Consider the following 23,079-nt stretch of genomic DNA (forward strand, 5'->3'; position numbering starts at 1 on the left):
ACTGATGGAACTTGATTAATAACTGATGGAACTTGATGACTGATGGAACTTGATGACTGATGGAACTTGATACATTACTGATGGAACTTGATTGATGACTGATGGAACTTGATTAATGACTGATGGAACTTGATTAATGACTGATGGAACTTGATTAATGACTGATGGAACTTGATAACTGATGGAACTTGATTAATAACTGATGGAACTTGATTAATGACTGATGGAACTTGATTAATGACTGATGGAACTTGATTAATGACTGATGGAACTTGATTAATAACTGATGGAACTTGATTAATAACTGATGGAACTTGATAACTGATGGAACTTGATGACTGATGGAACTTGATTAATAACTGATGGAACTTGATTAATGACTGATGGAACTTGATTGATGACTGATGGAACTTGATTAATGACTGATGGAACTTGATTAATGACTGATGGAACTTGATAACTGATGGAACTTGATTAATAACTGATGGAACTTGATTAATGACTGATGGAACTTGATTAATGACTGATGGAACTTGATTAATGACTGATGGAACTTGATTAATGACTGATGGAACTTGATTGATGACTGATGGAACTTGATTGATGACTGATGGAACTTGATTAATGACTGATGGAACTTGATTAATGACTGATGGAACTTGATTAATAACTGATGGAACTTGATGACTGATGGAACTTGATGACTGATGGAACTTGATACATTACTGATGGAACTTGATTGATGACTGATGGAACTTGATTAATGACTGATGGAACTTGATTAATGACTGATGGAACTTGATAACTGATGGAACTTGATAAATAACTGATGGAACTTGATGACTGATGGAACTTGATTAATGACTGATGGAACTTGATTAATGACTGATGGAACTTGATTAATAACTGATGGAACTTGATTAATGACTGATGGAACTTGATTAATGACTGATGGAACTTGATAAATAACTGATGGAACTTGATTAATAACTGATGGAACTTGATAACTGATGGAACTTGATGACTGATGGAACTTGATTAATGACTGATGGAACTTGATTAATGACTGATGGAACTTGATTAATAACTGATGGAACTTGATAACTGATGGAACTTGATTAATGACTGATGGAACTTGATTAATGACTGATGGAACTTGATTAATGACTGATGGAACTTGATTAATGACTGATGGAACTTGATTAATAACTGATGGAACTTGATAACTGATGGAACTTGATGACTGATGGAACTTGATTAATAACTGATGGAACTTGATTAATGACTGATGGAACTTGATTAATGACTGATGGAACTTGATTAATGACTGATGGAACTTGATTAATAACTGATGGAACTTGATTAATGACTGATGGAACTTGATTGATGACTGATGGAACTTGATTAATAACTGATGGAACTTGATTAATAACTGATGGAACTTGATTAATGACTGATGGAACTTGATAAATAACTGATGGAACTTGATTAATGACTGATGGAACTTGATAAATAACTGATGGAACTTGATTAATAACTGATGGAACTTGATAACTGATGGAACTTGATGACTGATGGAACTTGATTAATGACTGATGGATCTTGATTAATAACTGATGGAACTTGATTAATAACTGATGGAACTTGATTAATGACTGATGGAACTTGATAAATAACTGATGGAACTTGATTAATAACTGATGGAACTTGATAACTGATGGAACTTGATGACTGATGGAACTTGATTAATAACTGATGGAACTTGATGACTGATGGAACTTGATTAATAACTGATGGAACTTGATTAATAACTGATGGAACTTGATAACTGATGGAACTTGATGACTGATGGAACTTGATTAATGACTGATGGAACTTGATTAATAACTGATGGAACTTGATTAATAACTGATGGAACTTGATTAATAACTGATGGAACTTGATAACTGATGGAACTTGATTAATGACTGATGGAACTTGATTAATGACTGATGGAACTTGATAAATAACTGATGGAACTTGATTAATAACTGATGGAACTTGATTAATAACTGATGGAACTTGATTAATGACTGATGGAACTTGATAACTGATGGAACTTGATTAATGACTGATGGAACTTGATTAATAACTGATGGAACTTGATAAATAACTGATGGAACTTGATTAATAACTGATGGAACTTGATTAATAACTGATGGAACTTGATTAATGACTGATGGAACTTGATAAATAACTGATGGAACTTGATTGATGACTGATGGAACTTGATAAATAACTGATGGAACTTGATTAATAACTGATGGAACTTGATTAATAACTGATGGAACTTGATTAATAACTGATGGAACTTGATGACTGATGGAACTTGATTAATGACTGATGGAACTTGAATGATGACTGATGGAACTTGATTAATGACTGATGGAACTTGATTAATAACTGATGGAACTTGATGACTGATGGAACTTGATTAATAACTGATGGAACTTGATTAATAACTGATGGAACTTGATGACTGATGGAACTTGATTAATAACTGATGGAACTTGATTAATGACTGATGGAACTTGATGACTGATGGAACTTGATTGATGACTGATGGAACTTGATTGATGACTGATGGAACTTGATTAATGACTGATGGAACTTGATAACTGATGGAACTTGATGACTGATGGAACTTGATTAATAACTGATGGAACTTGATTAATGACTGATGGAACTTGATTAATGACTGATGGAACTTGATTGATGACTGATGGAACTTGATTAATAACTGATGGAACTTGATTAATGACTGATGGAACTTGATTAATGACTGATGGAACTTGATAACTGATGGAACTTGATAAATAACTGATGGAACTTGATTAATGACTGATGGAACTTGATTAATAACTGATGGAACTTGATTAATAACTGATGGAACTTGATAAATAACTGATGGAACTTGATTAATAACTGATGGAACTTGATAACTGATGGAACTTGATGACTGATGGAACTTGATTAATGACTGATGGAACTTGATTAATAACTGATGGATCTTGATTAATAACTGATGGAACTTGATTAATAACTGATGGAACTTGATTAATGACTGATGGAACTTGATTAATGACTGATGGAACTTGATTGATGACTGATGGAACTTGATTAATAACTGATGGAACTTGATTAATGACTGATGGAACTTGATTAATGACTGATGGAACTTGATAACTGATGGAACTTGATAAATAACTGATGGAACTTGATTAATGACTGATGGAACTTGATTAATAACTGATGGAACTTGATTAATAACTGATGGAACTTGATAAATAACTGATGGAACTTGATTAATAACTGATGGAACTTGATTAATAACTGATGGAACTTGATTAATAACTGATGGAACTTGATAAATAACTGATGGAACTTGATTAATAACTGATGGAACTTGATAACTGATGGAACTTGATGACTGATGGAACTTGATTAATGACTGATGGAACTTGATTAATAACTGATGGATCTTGATTAATAACTGATGGAACTTGATTAATAACTGATGGAACTTGATTAATGACTGATGGAACTTGATTAATAACTGATGGATCTTGATTAATAACTGATGGAACTTGATTAATAACTGATGGAACTTGATTAATAACTGATGGAACTTGATTAATGACTGATGGAACTTGATGACTGATGGAACTTGATTAATAACTGATGGAACTTGATTAATAACTGATGGAACTTGATTAATAACTGATGGAACTTGATAACTGATGGAACTTGATTAATAACTGATGGAACTTGATTAATAACTGATGGAACTTGATTAATAACTGATGGAACTTGATTAATGACTGATGCAACTTGATACATTACTGATGGAACTTGATTAATGACTGATGGAACTTGATTAATAACTGATGGAACTTGATTAATGACTGATGGAACTTGATAAATAACTGATGGAACTTGATTAATGACTGATGGAACTTGATAAATAACTGATGGAACTTGATTAATAACTGATGGAACTTGATAACTGATGGAACTTGATGACTGATGGAACTTGATTAATGACTGATGGATCTTGATTAATAACTGATGGAACTTGATTAATAACTGATGGAACTTGATTAATGACTGATGGAACTTGATAAATAACTGATGGAACTTGATTAATAACTGATGGAACTTGATAACTGATGGAACTTGATGACTGATGGAACTTGATTAATAACTGATGGAACTTGATGACTGATGGAACTTGATTAATAACTGATGGAACTTGATTAATAACTGATGGAACTTGATAACTGATGGAACTTGATGACTGATGGAACTTGATTAATGACTGATGGAACTTGATTAATAACTGATGGAACTTGATTAATAACTGATGGAACTTGATTAATAACTGATGGAACTTGATAACTGATGGAACTTGATTAATGACTGATGGAACTTGATTAATGACTGATGGAACTTGATAAATAACTGATGGAACTTGATTAATAACTGATGGAACTTGATTAATAACTGATGGAACTTGATTAATGACTGATGGAACTTGATAACTGATGGAACTTGATTAATGACTGATGGAACTTGATTAATAACTGATGGAACTTGATAAATAACTGATGGAACTTGATTAATAACTGATGGAACTTGATTAATAACTGATGGAACTTGATTAATGACTGATGGAACTTGATAAATAACTGATGGAACTTGATTGATGACTGATGGAACTTGATAAATAACTGATGGAACTTGATTAATAACTGATGGAACTTGATTAATAACTGATGGAACTTGATTAATAACTGATGGAACTTGATGACTGATGGAACTTGATTAATGACTGATGGAACTTGAATGATGACTGATGGAACTTGATTAATGACTGATGGAACTTGATTAATAACTGATGGAACTTGATGACTGATGGAACTTGATTAATAACTGATGGAACTTGATTAATAACTGATGGAACTTGATGACTGATGGAACTTGATTAATAACTGATGGAACTTGATTAATGACTGATGGAACTTGATGACTGATGGAACTTGATTGATGACTGATGGAACTTGATTGATGACTGATGGAACTTGATTAATGACTGATGGAACTTGATAACTGATGGAACTTGATGACTGATGGAACTTGATTAATAACTGATGGAACTTGATTAATGACTGATGGAACTTGATTAATGACTGATGGAACTTGATTGATGACTGATGGAACTTGATTAATAACTGATGGAACTTGATTAATGACTGATGGAACTTGATTAATGACTGATGGAACTTGATTAATAACTGATGGAACTTGATTAATAACTGATGGAACTTGATAAATAACTGATGGAACTTGATTAATAACTGATGGAACTTGATAACTGATGGAACTTGATGACTGATGGAACTTGATTAATGACTGATGGAACTTGATTAATAACTGATGGATCTTGATTAATAACTGATGGAACTTGATTAATAACTGATGGAACTTGATTAATGACTGATGGAACTTGATTAATGACTGATGGAACTTGATTGATGACTGATGGAACTTGATTAATAACTGATGGAACTTGATTAATGACTGATGGAACTTGATTAATGACTGATGGAACTTGATAACTGATGGAACTTGATAAATAACTGATGGAACTTGATTAATGACTGATGGAACTTGATTAATAACTGATGGAACTTGATTAATAACTGATGGAACTTGATAAATAACTGATGGAACTTGATTAATAACTGATGGAACTTGATTAATAACTGATGGAACTTGATTAATAACTGATGGAACTTGATAAATAACTGATGGAACTTGATTAATAACTGATGGAACTTGATAACTGATGGAACTTGATGACTGATGGAACTTGATTAATGACTGATGGAACTTGATTAATAACTGATGGATCTTGATTAATAACTGATGGAACTTGATTAATAACTGATGGAACTTGATTAATGACTGATGGAACTTGATTAATAACTGATGGATCTTGATTAATAACTGATGGAACTTGATTAATAACTGATGGAACTTGATTAATAACTGATGGAACTTGATTAATGACTGATGGAACTTGATGACTGATGGAACTTGATTAATAACTGATGGAACTTGATTAATAACTGATGGAACTTGATTAATAACTGATGGAACTTGATAACTGATGGAACTTGATTAATAACTGATGGAACTTGATTAATAACTGATGGAACTTGATTAATAACTGATGGAACTTGATTAATGACTGATGCAACTTGATACATTACTGATGGAACTTGATTAATGACTGATGGAACTTGATTGATGACTGATGGAACTTGATTAATAACTGATGGAACTTGATTAATAACTGATGGAACTTGATTAATAACTGATGGAACTTGATTAATGACTGATGCAACTTGATACATTACTGATGGAACTTGATTAATAACTGATGGAACTTGATTGATGACTGATGCAACTTGATACATTACTGATGCAACTTGATACATTACTGATGGAACTTGATTAATCCAGGACTCGTTGACAAGGACGAAAAACAGTGAAACAACATTTTTATTTTTCATCTTACAAAAACAATGGAGAAGAGAGAGAAGGAGCTGCAGCCCAGCAGTCCAGGGGGTCACTCGAAGCCACTGCAGAGACAGGTAGAGAAAGAGACGGGTAGAGGGAGGGAGAGAGGAACAGGTAGAGGGAGAGACAGTTAGAGGGAGAGAGGGATGTGTAAAGGGAGAGAAGGATAGAGGGAGGAAGAGAAAGGTAGAGGGAGAGAGACGTGTAGAGGGTCATCAAAGGGTTTTTACAAGAGACAGACAGCAGGTCGCTGCAAGGATTATCACAACAGCGCTACTTTCTGTAGGGTTAGCACCAGGTGTCAGGAAGTGGCGCCAGATGACTGGAAGTAATGCCATGAGACAGGAAGTAGCACGAGGTGACTTCTGACCCACCTGACCATGTGAGCGATGTCCCAGTTTGTCTCTGACGACAACGGACCCTCGATCTCCACGCCCTCCTCCGTTACCACGGCGATCTCATGCTACACAACAACACAGTGTCAGTCTCCCTCCACCTCCCTCCACCTCCTCCACCTCCTCCACCTCCCTCCCCCTGGTACTCACCCTGTTGTAGGAGCGAGCGTCTCTGTAGTAAAGTACTTTGAGGCATCGCTCCACCAGCTGCTTGGCCTCCTGCTTGCTGAGCTCCGCCCCTTTTTCAAGCTCCGCCCTCATCATGGGCTACACACACACACACACACACACATTATACACCAGATACACACACAATACACACACACACACACACACACACACATTATACACCAGATACACACACACACACACACACACACACACACACACACACATTATACACCAGACACACACACAATACACACACACACATTATACACCAGATACACACACACACATTATACACCAGATACACACACACACATTATACACCAGATACACACACACACATTATACACCAGATACACACACACACACACACACACACACACACACACACACACACACACACACACACACACACACACACACACACACACACACACACACACACACACACACACACACACGCACACGCACACGCACCTGAGCCAGGTACGCCCCGAAGCCCGTCGCTACAGTAGGGGCTTCATAGGCCACGCCCAGCTTGTCCACGTAGCCTAGGAAACTGGAGTGGGAGGGGCTTGTCATTCCAACTGGAATTCCCTGTTTCATCGTGAGCGGAGCAACTGCCATGTTGGGGCTCATATTGATCCAATTTCCAGGCTATTGATCCTCTGACCTGGTTATATTATATTCTGACCCCGTTCCCAGGGTATTGATCCTCTGAGCTGGTTATATTATACAATAATAACTAATAACCTCATTTTCAGGATAATGATTCTATCACCAGGGTATTGATCCTCTGACCTCTCTCCGTTGTAGAAGCCTCCAATCACCACGGTGTTCCACAGAGGGTTGATCTTACTGCGCCGGTTGTACATCACTCTGGTCAACCAGGAATGGATCGCTTTGGGACTGTAGCTGTGGCCGTCGCCTAGCAACTCCTCGTCAATACTGAGAGAGAGAGAGAGAATCATGATGATACGTGGACAGATTTGTTGGTACCCTTCGACGACAAAAGAAGAACCCACAATTTTCTCTGACTAAATTGAAGCTCAAAATAAATTGGCATCCATCATCGTTTATTCCATATTCAACAGAAATCAGACTTTGCTTTTGATTTTTGATTCAACAGAATGTTTTACATATTAAAACAAATGAAAATGACATGGACAGAAATGATGGGACCCTTAACCCAACATTCTGTTGCGCAACCTTAAAAGGCAATCACTGCAATCAAGTGATATGTGTAGCTCTCAATGAGACTTGTGCACCTGTCAACAGGTAATTTGACCGACTGTTCCTGAGCAACCTGCTCCAGCTGTCTCAGGTTTGAAGGGTGCCTTCTCCAGACTGCATGTTTCAGCTCTTTCCAGAGATGTGTCATAAGATTCAGATCAGGCCACTTCAGAATAGTCCAATGTTTTGTTCTTAGCCATCATTCGTGCTTTTAGCTGTGTGTTTTGGGTCCTTATCCTGTTGGAGGAGCCATGACCTGCAACTGAGACGGAGCTTTCTGACCCTGGGCAGTACGTTTGGCTCCAGAATGCCTTTATAGTCTTGAGATTTCATTCTCCCAGAAGCATTGTGGCTTGTCAAAATGAATTTTAGCAAATTCTAGTCTGCCTTTTTTATGTTTCTTCCTGGGTCTTCTTCCTGGCCCTGTGTTCGATTCCTGGGGCGCTGTTGGCACCGTGCTGGAACATCAAGCTGCTTGGAGATGCTCTTATAGCCTTTAACAGGCTTTTCTATCATTTTCTTTCTGATCTCCTCAGACAACGCTCTCCTTTGCTTTCTCTGGTCCATGTTCAGTGTGGTGCACACCATGATACCAAACAGCAGAGTTACTACTTTTCTCCATTTAAATAGGCTGAATGACCGATTATAATACTGAAGACGTGTGATACCAATTAAAGAAAACAGTTAGTTTGAAATATCACTATAATCCAATTATTTATAATCTTTTCTAAGGGGTACCAACAAATTTGTCCAGGCCATTTTAGAATATAGATTCAACAGGTTTATTTGTCACATGTGACCCACTGCAGCAAAACCTGCCATCTTGGGCATTTCTAAAATGGCCAGGAGCAGCCAAATAAATTTAAAAAAAACCCTTTCTTGAAGGACAATGAGATTTTTTTCCAGATTTGTGTTCCTTTGTTTTTTTTTTTTTAATCTCTCAACAACTTCATGTTCCGCGATGATAGTCAGTTCTCCGACAGCGACAGCGCTGCTGAATCTGATATGATCCCTTACTTGGAGAAGATTTCAAACAGCGGATTTCACCTTGAATGTGACAATGAAACGGAATACTTTCAAGAACCACCGGAGAACAACGATACGCCCGTTCATCACGTCATCAACGGAAGAAGTTGATGACGTGATGAAGTCCGTTGAGGTTGGTGATTTTCAGATTTGCCGAGACTCATAATATTGATAGACTCTACATTTTGTTGTGTTGTCCGTACTTTTAAACTCCAAAATAATTCCACTTTTATGGAGGTGATTATCTCAGAAGTTTGCCACACCCTTGTCATTAACAAGTCATAGCTTTAAAAACATTTGCTTGATTTGCACAAGTGACACCTTGTTTGAAATCTGATTCTGCAAGATGCAGAAAAAAACAAAAGTCGAAAGCCCCCAAATGAGCCTCAAGTATGCGGTGGGTCACATATACATACAGTACGTTCATACATATATGCAGTGAAATTTCATTGCATCACAGAAAGACATTCGCGCAGGCGACTGGAAGGGGGCGCGCCACAATCGCGATTCTGTATTCTATAATTATATAATAGTATTAATTGTCTGTGTTGTATTAAATATACATTTAAATGGTTCTAAATTAAACAATTGATCTCTTGAGCAATAATTTCTCTTTTCAGTTTCTTTGCCTTACTCTATGACATACAAAAGGCATGCAGGTATACATGAGAAAAGAGATTTTAATTTCATCACTTTTCAGGAGGAATGAAGCATTGTTTCAATGTGCTGTAAGGAAACTGTAACCAACACATTTGTCCATGTCTGTATGTCATAATGTAAGACTCAACAATGTTTAATCAATAGGATAACCAAATCATATTTGTAAGTTATTTTACTGCGACCATGTGCTGGTACGACTAGTTACGCCATTAGTGCTGGAGGTACTAGTACTTGCACCAACTGCTGGAGGTACTAGTACTTACACGACCTGCAGGTATGATCTTTTGGAGGTACAGCTACTTACATCACCTGCTGGAGGTAGTAGTACTTGCCCGTACTAGTACTTTAATGCACATAACTGTATTTACATAATTGCCTATCCCATATACATAAGTCTATCCCATATACGTAAGCCTATTCCCTTTAACTATTCTATTTTATTCTATATATTTTTATTTTATTCTTTAAGTATTCGACTTACTGTATTACGTTTTATGAATCAGTTAGTTGGTCTAGTAGAAAGGAATTTTCTTAGGTAGCTACTGTGTTCAGTCTAGGACATATTGTGTGTAATCACCGGGTGCGTTGCATTACATTTCACTGCATATATGTATGAAAGTATGTATATGTATGTGAGATAGAATAGAATGATCTATTGGAGATACTAGTAATTACAGGGCCTGCTGGAGGGACTAGTACTCGCACAGACTGCTGGTACGATTTGTTGGCGGTACGACCACCTCAATCACCTGTAGGAGGTACTAGTACTTACACCACCTAATGGTACGATCTACTTACACCATCTGCTGGATGATCTGTTGGAGGTACTGGTAATCAGCATAGTCTCCTGACGCTCCTAGGATGGTGCTGCTGTTCACCTGCAAGGAGGAAGACAAGACCCTTTATCACTTCCTGTCCCTCAGCCAGGGAAATATCCATATGGTTGCCATGGTATCTGCAACCCAGTCCAGCTGTTGGCCATGCTGACATAATATAAAACTTAAAAATATTAATAATTCACATCAAGTTTATTAATTTGTTTATTCAGTTTTATTTCATCACCTTCATCAGACGAGAGACATTCCTGAACCGGGCCAAGGAGCCGTAAGATCCCAACATGTCCGCTGCGATGACCACGCCCCCAGAAAACTTCACACCCAGGACCGAGGTTCCTGTTACCATTGGGTTACTAGAGGACGGGAGAGAGAGATGGAGAAGGGAGAGGTGGAGGAGAAAGGAGAGGTGGAGCAGGACTTCAGTACTTCTTATCCATGTTATTTCTGCTGTTAAGGGTGGAGGAAAACTTGAAACAAAAGTACAACTTCTGGACGGACTTCAACCTCCCTTTCAGGGTCACTCAACCTCCTCCTTTTCCCGGGTCAACATGCTTGTTTTTTCAGGAGCTGCAAAGTTTGGAGCGTGTATTATATATACAGTAACTCCACAAATATAAAGCAGTACTCACATAAAAACTTGTAAACAAGGCTGAATCTGAGTCAGTGTGTGTTTCTCCTGCAGCACTGCGCCACGCGCCGTTCACAACCCCCTGCGGTTCCCGTGTTCTGGTTTCACTGTGTCTTTAGAGCACGTGGAGTGACCCGTTATGTACGGCCGCTTATTCAGATGGAAGGAGACAGCTCCGGATCTTTACCTGATCTAAGGTCTCCTATAGCCTTTCCTCCTCTCCTCCCCTGATATATAGACTGTGCTGTGCGCACAAGCACTTTCACTTTTGTATCGCATATTAAGTACTTGAACACGCTTAGCATTTTACAAATTATAATTTTGTTTATTTGATGAGTGTTGGTGCTGATTCCCAAAAAGTAACACTTTTTATTTCTATAAACAAAATAAATTTAAAAGGCGAAACAACGGTGTGGGCGGTGGGCAAATAATGTAATCTGTGTACACCCGAACACCAATAATCGAGGCAACCCTATCCCGGACAAATGGGAGACATTCCAGTCAAATGTTATCTGTTTTATTGAGCTTAAACACAATTGATAGGCAGGCTAAATAAAGAATTCAATCATGAAGGCATGTATACAATGTTTTTATTGAATGCTAAAAATGAAAAAAGTCCCGTCAGTTCACGCTATTTTAAAAATAAATAAATATTCCACATTTTACTACTTTAGATCAAATAATTTCTGTTCGTGAACAATAAGTAACAAGTGCTTTAATTAACATTTGACTTAAATAAAATTTAGTTAAAATCAAAAGCAAGATAAAAATGGCAAGTAGGTCTAAATAAATAACTAAGTTTGTGGTGTTCTCGGGAAGTGTCGTCATATTTGACAACACAATGGACATTTAGAGTCTGCTTTGGGTCGGAACTTAAATATCCAAAAAAACACCAAACTATGGATGCATGTATCCCTGTTGTCAACGATACATCATGTTTCTGCTTCTACCCCAATGCTTTGGACGCTGCCGCTCTCTCCGCTCCATGTGTTTACAAGCGCAACCTGTCCACGAGGGAGGGGGCGGGGCTTATTTCTAAATCGACAAATGTAATTGGTTAGGTGAAAGGTCAGCTTTAGATCGTCCAAACTGATTGGCTTCCTGTTGAAACTTGCCAAACGCGGAAATGAACACATCTGCGGAATTTCTTTTTTTATCAAAATGATAGAGTCGATAAATTTCGACAGAGAAAAAAAAAATGGGCGATAATTACCATTTTCTCGCCCAGAACTTATTCAAATTGTGCTTAGAAGGAATTATTTTCCACGGACATTATTACATTACATTACATTACATTTCATTTAGCAGACGCTTTTATCCAAAGCGACTTACAATTGTCAAACACCGACGGACGCAGCCATCAGGAGCAATTAGGGGTTAAGTGTCTTGCTCAAGGACACTACAGCATGCTAGCAGGAGGAGCCTGGGATCCAACCAGCAACCTTTAGATCACTAGACCACCAGCTCTACTGCCTGAGCTACCACCCCCATTATGACGGGGAGATCAGCAATTACCGGATAACGAAAACTCTGTGCTACACCACTACTATATACTGTGTACTATGCAATATACTACACGCCCTACAGTAGAGTATAGTACACACCATAAAGTATAGTACACACCATAAAGTATTATACAGTATAGTACACACCATACAGTACAGTACAGTATAGTACACACCATACTGTATGGTACAGTATAGTACACACCATACTGTATAGTACACAGCATACTTTATTGTACACATCATACTGTATGGTACACGGTACAGTACACACCATACAATATAGTACATGGTACTGTACACAGCACATTCTGTACCAGCTGTACTTCCTTTCTGCCACTGGGATGTATCATAAGGTGTTTCCACAACACAGAGTTGTGGGTGCTCCCTGAGGGGAACTAGGAACTGTGGCGGTCCCTGAGAACTAAACACCGTCATGGGCCTTCTTTCTGCTTGTATTCACACCACACTGGAACGCTGAAGTGACGTCAGCCAATGGGGTTTCAGCATTCAGAGTTCTGTGGTGTATTTACGTAAGAGTAACTTTCACAGATGTCACATTTATCAATCCAGCAAAATCTGTTTCTAAACAAATTTGAAGTGAGAAATAAGCAATCCAGTTGCTGAATCTTCACTCATGTAAGATCTACAAGACGTAATTTTAAAGTTTGTTCTGATTTATATAAGGCACAGGCTCATATCGGTACAGCGCACTTTTTTTTTGTTTCATTCAGTTAACATTGGGAAATAAAATACATGACATAAATTAATCTACAGGTACTCCTCACTTAACGGCTGAGTTCCGTTCCTACAACCAGGTCGTTAAGCTAATTGGTTAAGCGAAAGAGCAAGCGATAAGCGAGGACCCGTGTTATATCATGGTAAGGGAGCATGGCTGGTATATATAGTGCATATATTATATATAGCGCATATATTATATATAGTGTGTATAGTGTTATTTCATGGTAAGGGGCCGTGGCAATTGCAAACGCTAGCGTAGTTAATACTAACAGACTAGGGAACGAGACTGAGACTGGTGATGAGATGTATACAGTATATATAGTGCATGTGTCCCACCACAGCAAAAGCCGCCATCTCACACATTTCAAAAATGGCCAGGAGCAGCCAAATAAGTTTCCTTCTTGAAGGAAAATGAAACATTTTCCAGATTCGTGTTCCTTTGTGTTTCCGTTTTTTTTAAACGTATTTTCAAAACCGAGTTTGATTTATAAATAGTAGAAAAATATTAAACCCTGGAGTTAAATATTCCCGTTAGATTACATGGGGAAACGCAGTTCACTTGCTGAGGCGCAGAACAGCACTGAACGGCGACGATCGATCGTTTCCTTTAAAGCGACCGTCCAGGTGAAGATCATTCATCCATATTCCATGTGATGCAAAGTCACAATGTGAAACCATTTGATAGAATTCAACCTTTCGTACAACTTTTACACACACGGAGCCATTGTTGTGAAACAGCGAAGAAGAACCCTTCGCGTCAAGCACCTATGTCACTTCCGTAAACAGACAGTTAAAGCGCAGCACAGGGGTGATTCTGTCTCACTTGTCTGTGAAAACTTTCTTCTCCGTATTGTTATGGATTAAGCGAAGCGGGTGGCGGAAGCTCTGAATCATATCTTGGACCTTAATCTGACTAGTGCGATAGATCCAAGTCAGTGTTAGCAGTGCGTACTGGACTTTTTCCACGATGATAGTTCTCCGACCCAGAGCCCATTTGCCAAGAGGCTTTGTTTGTCCGCCAACCCCATTTGCATTGTGGGAGCTGGCTGAATGAACCTGGTGTGGGGAAAACTTTGGAGGTGATTATCTCAGAAACACAGTTTGCCACACCCTTGTCATTAACAAGTCATAGCTTTAAAAATATTTGCTTGATTTGCACAAGGGACACCTTGTTTGGAAGGTCTGATTCTCCACTTTCAAATGATGCAAAAAGAAAAAACTCGAAAGCCGCAAGATGACCCTAAAGTGCGCGGTGGGTCACATATAGTATATAAATTGTATATATAGTATAGAAAGGGTGATGCGCAATGAGATGCTTGACACTGAGACACCGCGGTATTGTACGCAGCAGCGTACAATACAGAATGATCAGAGAGCTGGTCCTAAGTCCCAACGGTGGTTAAACAGGTAGGTCGTTAAGTGAGGAGTACCTGTATAATAAAAATACTAATATATATATATATATATATATATATATATATAGATATATATAGATTTGGCCATTTTCATGCTTTATTTGACAGTGATAGTGGGGGAAGAAAGGGGACAGAGAGAGGATGACATGCAGCAAATGGACCTGCCAGAACCTGGGTTGCCGTGGTAAGGACTGACTGAGCCTTGGATATGGTGCGCGCTACCTGGTGAGCTACCGGGTGAGCTACCGGGGCACCCCTAACTGCTGAGTGTACGTGGGCTGGTCCCCAACCAGAGCGATCTGACTCGACCTCACTTTCGTCCGGACTAAACACCGTGCACTTCATCACTGAAGCTCCTTCTTGTGCCGGTTAGTACCTGTCCTGGAGAACAAGCTAAAAAGAAGTCCCTGAAAACGGCGTTCGAAGAACTACGAATGCTCCTAGTTCCTGCAGTGCGGACACAAGAAATGGACTAAACTATGAAAATGTTCCTGTGATGCGAAAAAGCCTATAGTACACAACAAAGTACTCCATGTGTCCTCTGTTGTGTTTGTTTCTTCTCATCTGTCTTGGTTTTGATCTCATCCGTTCTCATAGAATGTACTGGAGTTTGATAGACAGACAGGAAGGAAGACAAACCCCACCTGATCTCATCCTTTCAAATAGAATGTACTGGAGTTTGATAGACAGACAGGAAGGAAGACAGACTCCACCTGATCTCATCCTTTCAAATAGAATGTACTGGAGTTTGATAGACAGACAGGAAGGAAGACAAACCCCACCTGATCTCATCCTTTCAAATAGAATGTACTGGAGTTTGATAGACAGACAGGAAGGAAGACAGACTCCACCTGATCTCATCCTTTCAAATAGAATGTACTGGAGTTTGATAGACAGAGACAGGAGGACAGATAGAAAGTAAGACAGATACGAAGACAGACAAGCAGACAGGACCCATCCGATACAACCTCACCCCGCTAGCTCAGCCTCTTAGCATTAGCCTAGCCTCCCCACAATCTCTTCCGTGTGGAACAGGGTTCATCTCTTTCTTTCTCTTTTTATCTCGTTCTATCTGCTTTCATCTCTTCGACCAGGTTGACGTGTTTAAATAGTTTTAAAATGCGCGGCTGTGCTACCACTTAGCCTAGCGTGCTACCGCTCCAAGATGACGCAGCAGCGAGGGGCGGAAGCGCCGTAAAAAGCTCGGAACAAGCTCCGGGAAGCGGAAAGCGACTCACAGCGTGTGTCGGACCGGTCCGATACCCGTCCCGATGCCCGTCCCGCTGCCCGGGAAGGAGTAGAACTGTCCGGGCGCGGGTCCGTTCTCCCAGAAGTTCAGCTTGCTGCCGCTGGACGCCATGTTGCTGCTGTGTGTGGCGATACTCCGCTCCCGCAGCTCAAGTATCGCGAGAAGATGCCCGGACCACCTGACCACCAGGAACAAGGTTTGGTGACGTCACCAGCTCAGGATGAACGCTATGTCATTGCCAAATGGCGGAGTGAGCGTGGTACGGAAGGCCAAAATAAATGTGTACTACGTCCATTTTCTACAGGTTAAGGGGTGAGGTGAAAGAGAAAACGACTCCCCACTCAACCGACCTTGTATGATTGAGGATAAGAAATGATATTGATTCACGGTGACTGTTCATATCTGAATTTCTTTGGCCACTGGTCACTTACTGATAAAGATGTTATGTGTACAATACCATACTCTTCAATCTTGAATGTGGTGTGTTGACCCAAGTGGCCACTAGATGGCAGGATCATACTTACAGCCGTACAGGTCCTTGCGCGCTAAAGGTCTTGGAGCCGTACAGGTCCTGGAACGGTACAGGTCCTGGAGCGGTACAGGTCCTGGAGCGGTACAGGTCCTGGAGCCGTACAGGTCCTGGAGCGGTACAGATCCTGTAGCCGTACAGGTCCTGGTGCCGTACACGTCCTGGAGAGATGGCAGATTGCAGCCAATCATCTTCTCAGCAGTGCGAATGACACGCTGCAGTCTGCCCCTGTCCTGGGTGGTTGCAGCAGCGTACCACATGGTGATGGAGGAGGTAAGAACGGACTCGATGGAGGAGGTGTAGAAGTGCACCGTCATCGTCTATGGCAGGTTGAACTTCCTCAGCTGCCGAGGAAGTATGTCCCCTGCTGGGCTTTCTTGACGATGGAGCTGATGTTCAGCTCCCACTTGAGGTCCTTGGAGATGATGGTTCCCAGGAAGTTGCAGGACTCCACAGAGTAGACTGAAGGTGATGGGGGTGAGTGGGGCAGCGTTCTTTCTGAAGTCCACAACCATCTCCACTGCCTTTACAGTGTTGAGCTCCAGGTTGTTCTGGCTGCACCAAGTCACCAGATGGTCAAGCTCCAACCTGGAGGCGGACTCATCCCCACCAGAGATGAGCCCAATGAGGGTGGCGTCGTCCGCAAATTTCAGGAGCTTGACAGACTGGTGGCTGGAGGTGCGGCTGTAGGTGTACAGGGAGAAGAGCCGAGGAGAAAGAACGCAGCCTTGAGAAGAACCGGTGCTGATGGTCCGGGAGGCAGAGACGTGTTTTCCCAGCTTCACGTGCTGCTTCCTGTCAGACAAGAAGTCCGTGATCCACCTGCTGGTGGAGTCAGGCATGCCCAGCGGGAAGAGCTTGTCCTGCCTTGTCCACAAACTGGATCCTGGCATAGGTTCCTGAGGAGTCCAGGTTTGGAGGATGAAGTGGAGGTACAGACTCTGGCACTGGCTCTGTAGGGTCCAGGAGAGGGACTGTGATGGGTTTGGCACAAGGCGTAAAAAGACTTGATCACCACAGAGGTCAGGGCGACGGCTCCGTCATCATTAAGTCCTGTTGTCCTTGGCTTCTTTGAAACTGGGATGATGGTGGAGGATTTGCAGAAGGCTGGTACATGACACGGTGCTTCAGGCTCTGGTCCGGCTGATTTTTGGGGCTTCTTCGATAGAAAACATAGATGATCCGCTGTGGCCACCCCTAACGGAGGCAGCGTCATGGAGAAAACATATATCAAAACAGATCATATAGAAAACATATATCAAAATAGATCATATAGAAAACATATATAAGAACAGATCATATAGAAAACATATATGAGAACAGATCACATAGAAAACATAAATAAGACTAGATCATATGGAAAACATATATAAGAACAGATCATATGGAAAACATATCAAAACAGATCATATAGAAAACATATATAAGAACAGATCATATGGAAAACATAAATCAAATCAGATCATATAGAAAACATATATAAGAACAGATCATATAGAAAACATATCAAAAAAGATCATATAGAAAACATATAAAAAAAAAGTACATATAGAAAACATATATAAGAACAGATCATATAGGAAACATATATCAGAACAGATCATATAGAACACATATATAATAACGGATCATATAGAAAACATATATAATAACGGATCATATAGAAAACATATATCAAAACAGATCATATAGAAAACATTTATAATAACAGATCATATGGAAAATATATATAATAACAGATCATATAGAAAACATATATCAACACAGATCATATAGAAAACATATATAAGAACAGATCAGAGAAAACATACAGTATATCAAAACAGATCATATAGAAAACATATATAAGAACAGATCATATAAAAAACATATAATAACAGATCATATAGAAAACATATATAAGAACAGATCATATAGAAAACATATATAAGAACAGATCATATAAAAAAAATATATATAAGAACAGATCAGAGAGGAAACATATATCTAAACAGATCATATCGAAAACATATATATGAACAGATCATATGGAAAACATGTAAGAACAGATCATATAGAAAACATATATCAAAACAGATCATATAGAAATCAGATATAAGAATGGATCATATCTTGAACATATATAAGAACAAATCATATAGAAAAACATATATCAAGACAGATCATATAGAAAACATATATAAGAACAGATCATATAGGAAACATGTATCAGAACAGATCATATAGAAAACATATATCAAAACAGATCATATAGAAACCATATAATAACAGATCACATAGAAAACACATATAAGAACAGATCATATAGAAAACATATATAAGAACAGATCATATGGAAAATATATATAATAACAGATCAGAGAAAACATACAGTAAAGCAAAACAGATCATATAGAAAACATATATAAGAACAGATCATATAAAAAACATATAATAACAGATCATATAGAAAACATATATAAGAACAGATCATATAGAAAACATATATAATAACAGATCATATCGAAAACATATATAAGAACAGATCATATAGAAAACATATATAAGAACAGATCAGAGAAAACATACAGTAAAGCAAAACAGATCATATAGAAAACATATATAAGAACAGATCATATAAAAAACATATAATAACAGATCATATAGAAAACATATATAATAACAGATCATATAGAAAACATATATAATAACAGATCATATCGAAAACATATATAAGAACGGATCATATAGAAAACATAAATTAAATCAGATCGTATAGAAAACATATATAAGAACAGATCATATGGAAAACATAAATCAAATCAGATCATATAGAAAACATATATAAGAACAGATCATATAGAAAACATATCAAAAAAGATCATATAGAAAACATATATAAGAACAGATCATATAGGAAACATATATCAGAACAGATCATAGAGAAAACATATATAATAACAGATCATATAGAAAACATATATAAGAACAGATCAGATAGGAAACATATATAAGAACAGATCATATAGAAAACATATATAAGAACAGATCAGATAGGAAACATATATCCAAACAGATCATATAGAAAACATATATAATAACAGATCATATCGAAAACATATATAATAACAGATCATATCGAAAACATATATAAGAACGGATCATATAGAAAACATAAATCAAATCAGATCGTATAGAAAACATATATAAGAACAGATCATATGGAAAACATAAATCAAATCAGATCATATAGAAAACATATATAAGAACAGATCATATAGAAAACATATCAAAAAAGATCATATAGAAAACATATATAAGAACAGATCATATAGGAAACATATATCAGAACAGATCATATAGAAAACATATATAATAACAGATCATATAGAAAACATATATAAGAACAGATCAGATAGGAAACATATATAAGAACAGATCATATAGAAAACATATATAAGAACAGATCATATAGAAAACATATATAAGAACAGATCAGATAGGAAACATATATAAGAACAGATCATATAGAAAACATATATAATAACAGATCATATAAAAAATATATATTAAAACAGATCATATAGAAAACATATATAAGAACAGATCAGATAGGAAACATATATCCAAACAGATCATATAGAAAACATATATAAGAACAGATCATATAGAAAATATATATTAAAACAGATCATATAGAAAACATATATAATAACAGATCGTATCGAAAACATATATAAGAACAGATCATATAGAAAACATAAATCAAATCAGATCGTATAGAAAACATATATAAGAACAGACCATATAGAAAACATATCAAAAAAGATCATATAGAAAACATATATAAGAACAGATCATATAGAAAACATATCAAAAAAGATCATATAGAAAACATATATAAGAACAGATCATATAGGAAACATATATCAAGACAGATCATATAGAAAATATATATAAGATCAGATTATATAGAAAACATAATAAGAACAGATCATATCTGGCACATTCCTTGGTATTTGGTATAAATGTTCAAATCCCACTTTCACCACCTGATTCATTCGCTTCATCTAGCAGGTTATTATTGGACAGAGTTTCACTGTCGCAATCATTCCTTCCTTTCCCATGTGCTAAATGCATAGTTAGCCAAATATGTTTTCTGTTTTGCTTCGGTAATAACCGTAATTTCTTTAGATAACACGTGCATTACACACACATTTGAGTATTTTTTCTGTATTCTTTGTTATTTAAATCTAAAATTGAGACTTTCCATAATTTGGGGATAATGATCCCTTTGTTGAATATTGATAACAATCACATCTTTTTTCCTGTTGTGGTGAATAAATAATATGAACTGTCGGATTATTTAAATAATTGGATTCCAAACACTACAGTTTTGACTGATTAGCCTGAAAAAATTAGCGAATTTGGAGCAATATTTGGTATTGGTCTTGGTATGAGGTCAGGCAGGTTGGAGGTCAGACGTGTAGGTCCGACAGGTAGGTCAGACAGGTAGTAGGTAAGACAGGTAGGACATCAGACGGACAGCTACTTAAAGTCAGGTGGTCATAGTGAAATAACAGACATGGCTGTTTTGATAACGATGTTTATTACAGGGGCAGGTAAGGTAGGTCAGCCAGGTAGGAAGTCAGACAGGTAGGAGGTCAGACAGACAGGTACTTATGGTCAGTTGGTCATAGTGAAAAAACAGACATGGCTGTTTTGATAACAATGTTTATTATAGGGTTAGGTAAGGTAGGTCGGACAGGTAGGAGGTCAGACAGGTGGGAGGTCAGACAGGTAGGAAATCAGACAGGTAGTAGGTCATACAGGTAGGAGGTCAGACAGACAGGTACTTATGGTCAGTTGATCATAGAGAAAAAACAGACATTGCTGTTTTGATAACAATGTTTATGATAGGGTTAGGTAAGGTAGGTCAGACAAGTAGGAGGTCAAACAGGTAGGAGGTCAGACAGGTAGGAAATCAGACAGGTAGGAGGTCACATAGGAGGTCAGACTGGTAGGATGTTAGACGGGTAGGAGGTCAGACAGGTAGGAGGTCAGACAGACAGGTACTTATGGTCAGTTGGTCATAGAGAAATAACAGACATGGCTGTTTTGATAACAATGTTTATTATGGGGTTAGGTAAGGTAGGTCGGACAGGTAGGAGGTCAGACAGGTAGGAAGTCAGACAGGTAGGAGGTCAGACAGGTATTAGGTCAGGTAGGAGGTCAGACAGGTAGGAGGTCACGTAGGAGGTCAGACTGGTAAAAGGTCAGACAGGTACTTATGGTCAGTTGGTCATAGTGAAATAACCGACATGGCTGTTTTGATAACAATGTTTATTATATGGTTAGGTAAGGTAGGTCAGACAGGTAGTAGGTCAGACAGACAGGTACTTATGGTCAGTTGGTCATAGTGAAATAACCAACATGGCTGTTTTGATAACAATGTTTTTCATAGGGTTAGGTAAGGTAGGTCGGACAGGTAGGATGTCAGACAGGTAGGAGGTCAGACAGGTAGGAAGTCAGACAGGTAGGATGTCAGACAGGTAGTAGGTCAGACTGACAGGTACTTATGGTCAGTTGGTCATAGTGAAATAACAGACATGGCTGTTTTGATGGCTGACATGGCTGGAGTCAATTGATCGATTAGTCGTTTTGTCCATAAATTGTCAGAAAAGATGTCGATTGCTGTTTCCCAAAGCCCAAGGCTACGCCCTTTAAATGTCTTGTTTTGTCCGCAACCCCAAAATATTCAGAGAATTTGAAAATTTCCCACTCAAAAAATGATCAGTTGATTATCAAAATAGTTGGCAACTAATCAAATAATCGACTAACCGTTGCAGCTGTATTTCAAAGTGCCAAATAAAAACAACAATATGGGAAATGTAAAAAAACAGTGAAAATAGTTTTGTCTTTGAAAACAAAATGGGGTCTCGCCAGAAACAGTTGAAAATGGGTTCCAGTTCCAGGTTATACACAGGCCCAGGCTCCACGCCGTGTCGGCCATGTCAGTCAGTTTGCCTTTATCTGGGACCTTCGACCACGCCCGTTGGAACTTGGGGTCAGGGGTCAGATTCATGTTCAG

General features: G+C 38.2%; 1 protein-coding gene across 1 annotated transcript; it reads right to left on the reverse strand.

The window, feature by feature from the left end:
- Nucleotides 1–6,588: 6,588 nt before the first annotated feature.
- psmb4 (proteasome 20S subunit beta 4) lies at nt 6,589–16,611 on the reverse strand. The gene is made up of 8 exons (XM_080011324.1): nt 16,470–16,611; nt 11,169–11,295; nt 10,905–10,984; nt 7,989–8,135; nt 7,665–7,746; nt 7,170–7,286; nt 6,999–7,087; nt 6,589–6,686 (listed from the first exon to the last, which is right to left on the reverse strand). The coding sequence occupies exons 1-8, from the start codon at nt 16,589–16,591 to the stop codon at nt 6,674–6,676; spliced, it is 777 nt and encodes a 258-aa protein (XP_079867450.1). The 5' UTR covers nt 16,592–16,611; the 3' UTR covers nt 6,589–6,673.
- Nucleotides 16,612–23,079: the final 6,468 nt, after the last annotated feature.

Source organism: Zeus faber (genome assembly GCF_960531495.2).
Source record: "Zeus faber genome assembly, chromosome: 1".
Lineage (NCBI taxonomy): Eukaryota > Metazoa > Chordata > Actinopteri > Zeiformes > Zeidae > Zeus > Zeus faber.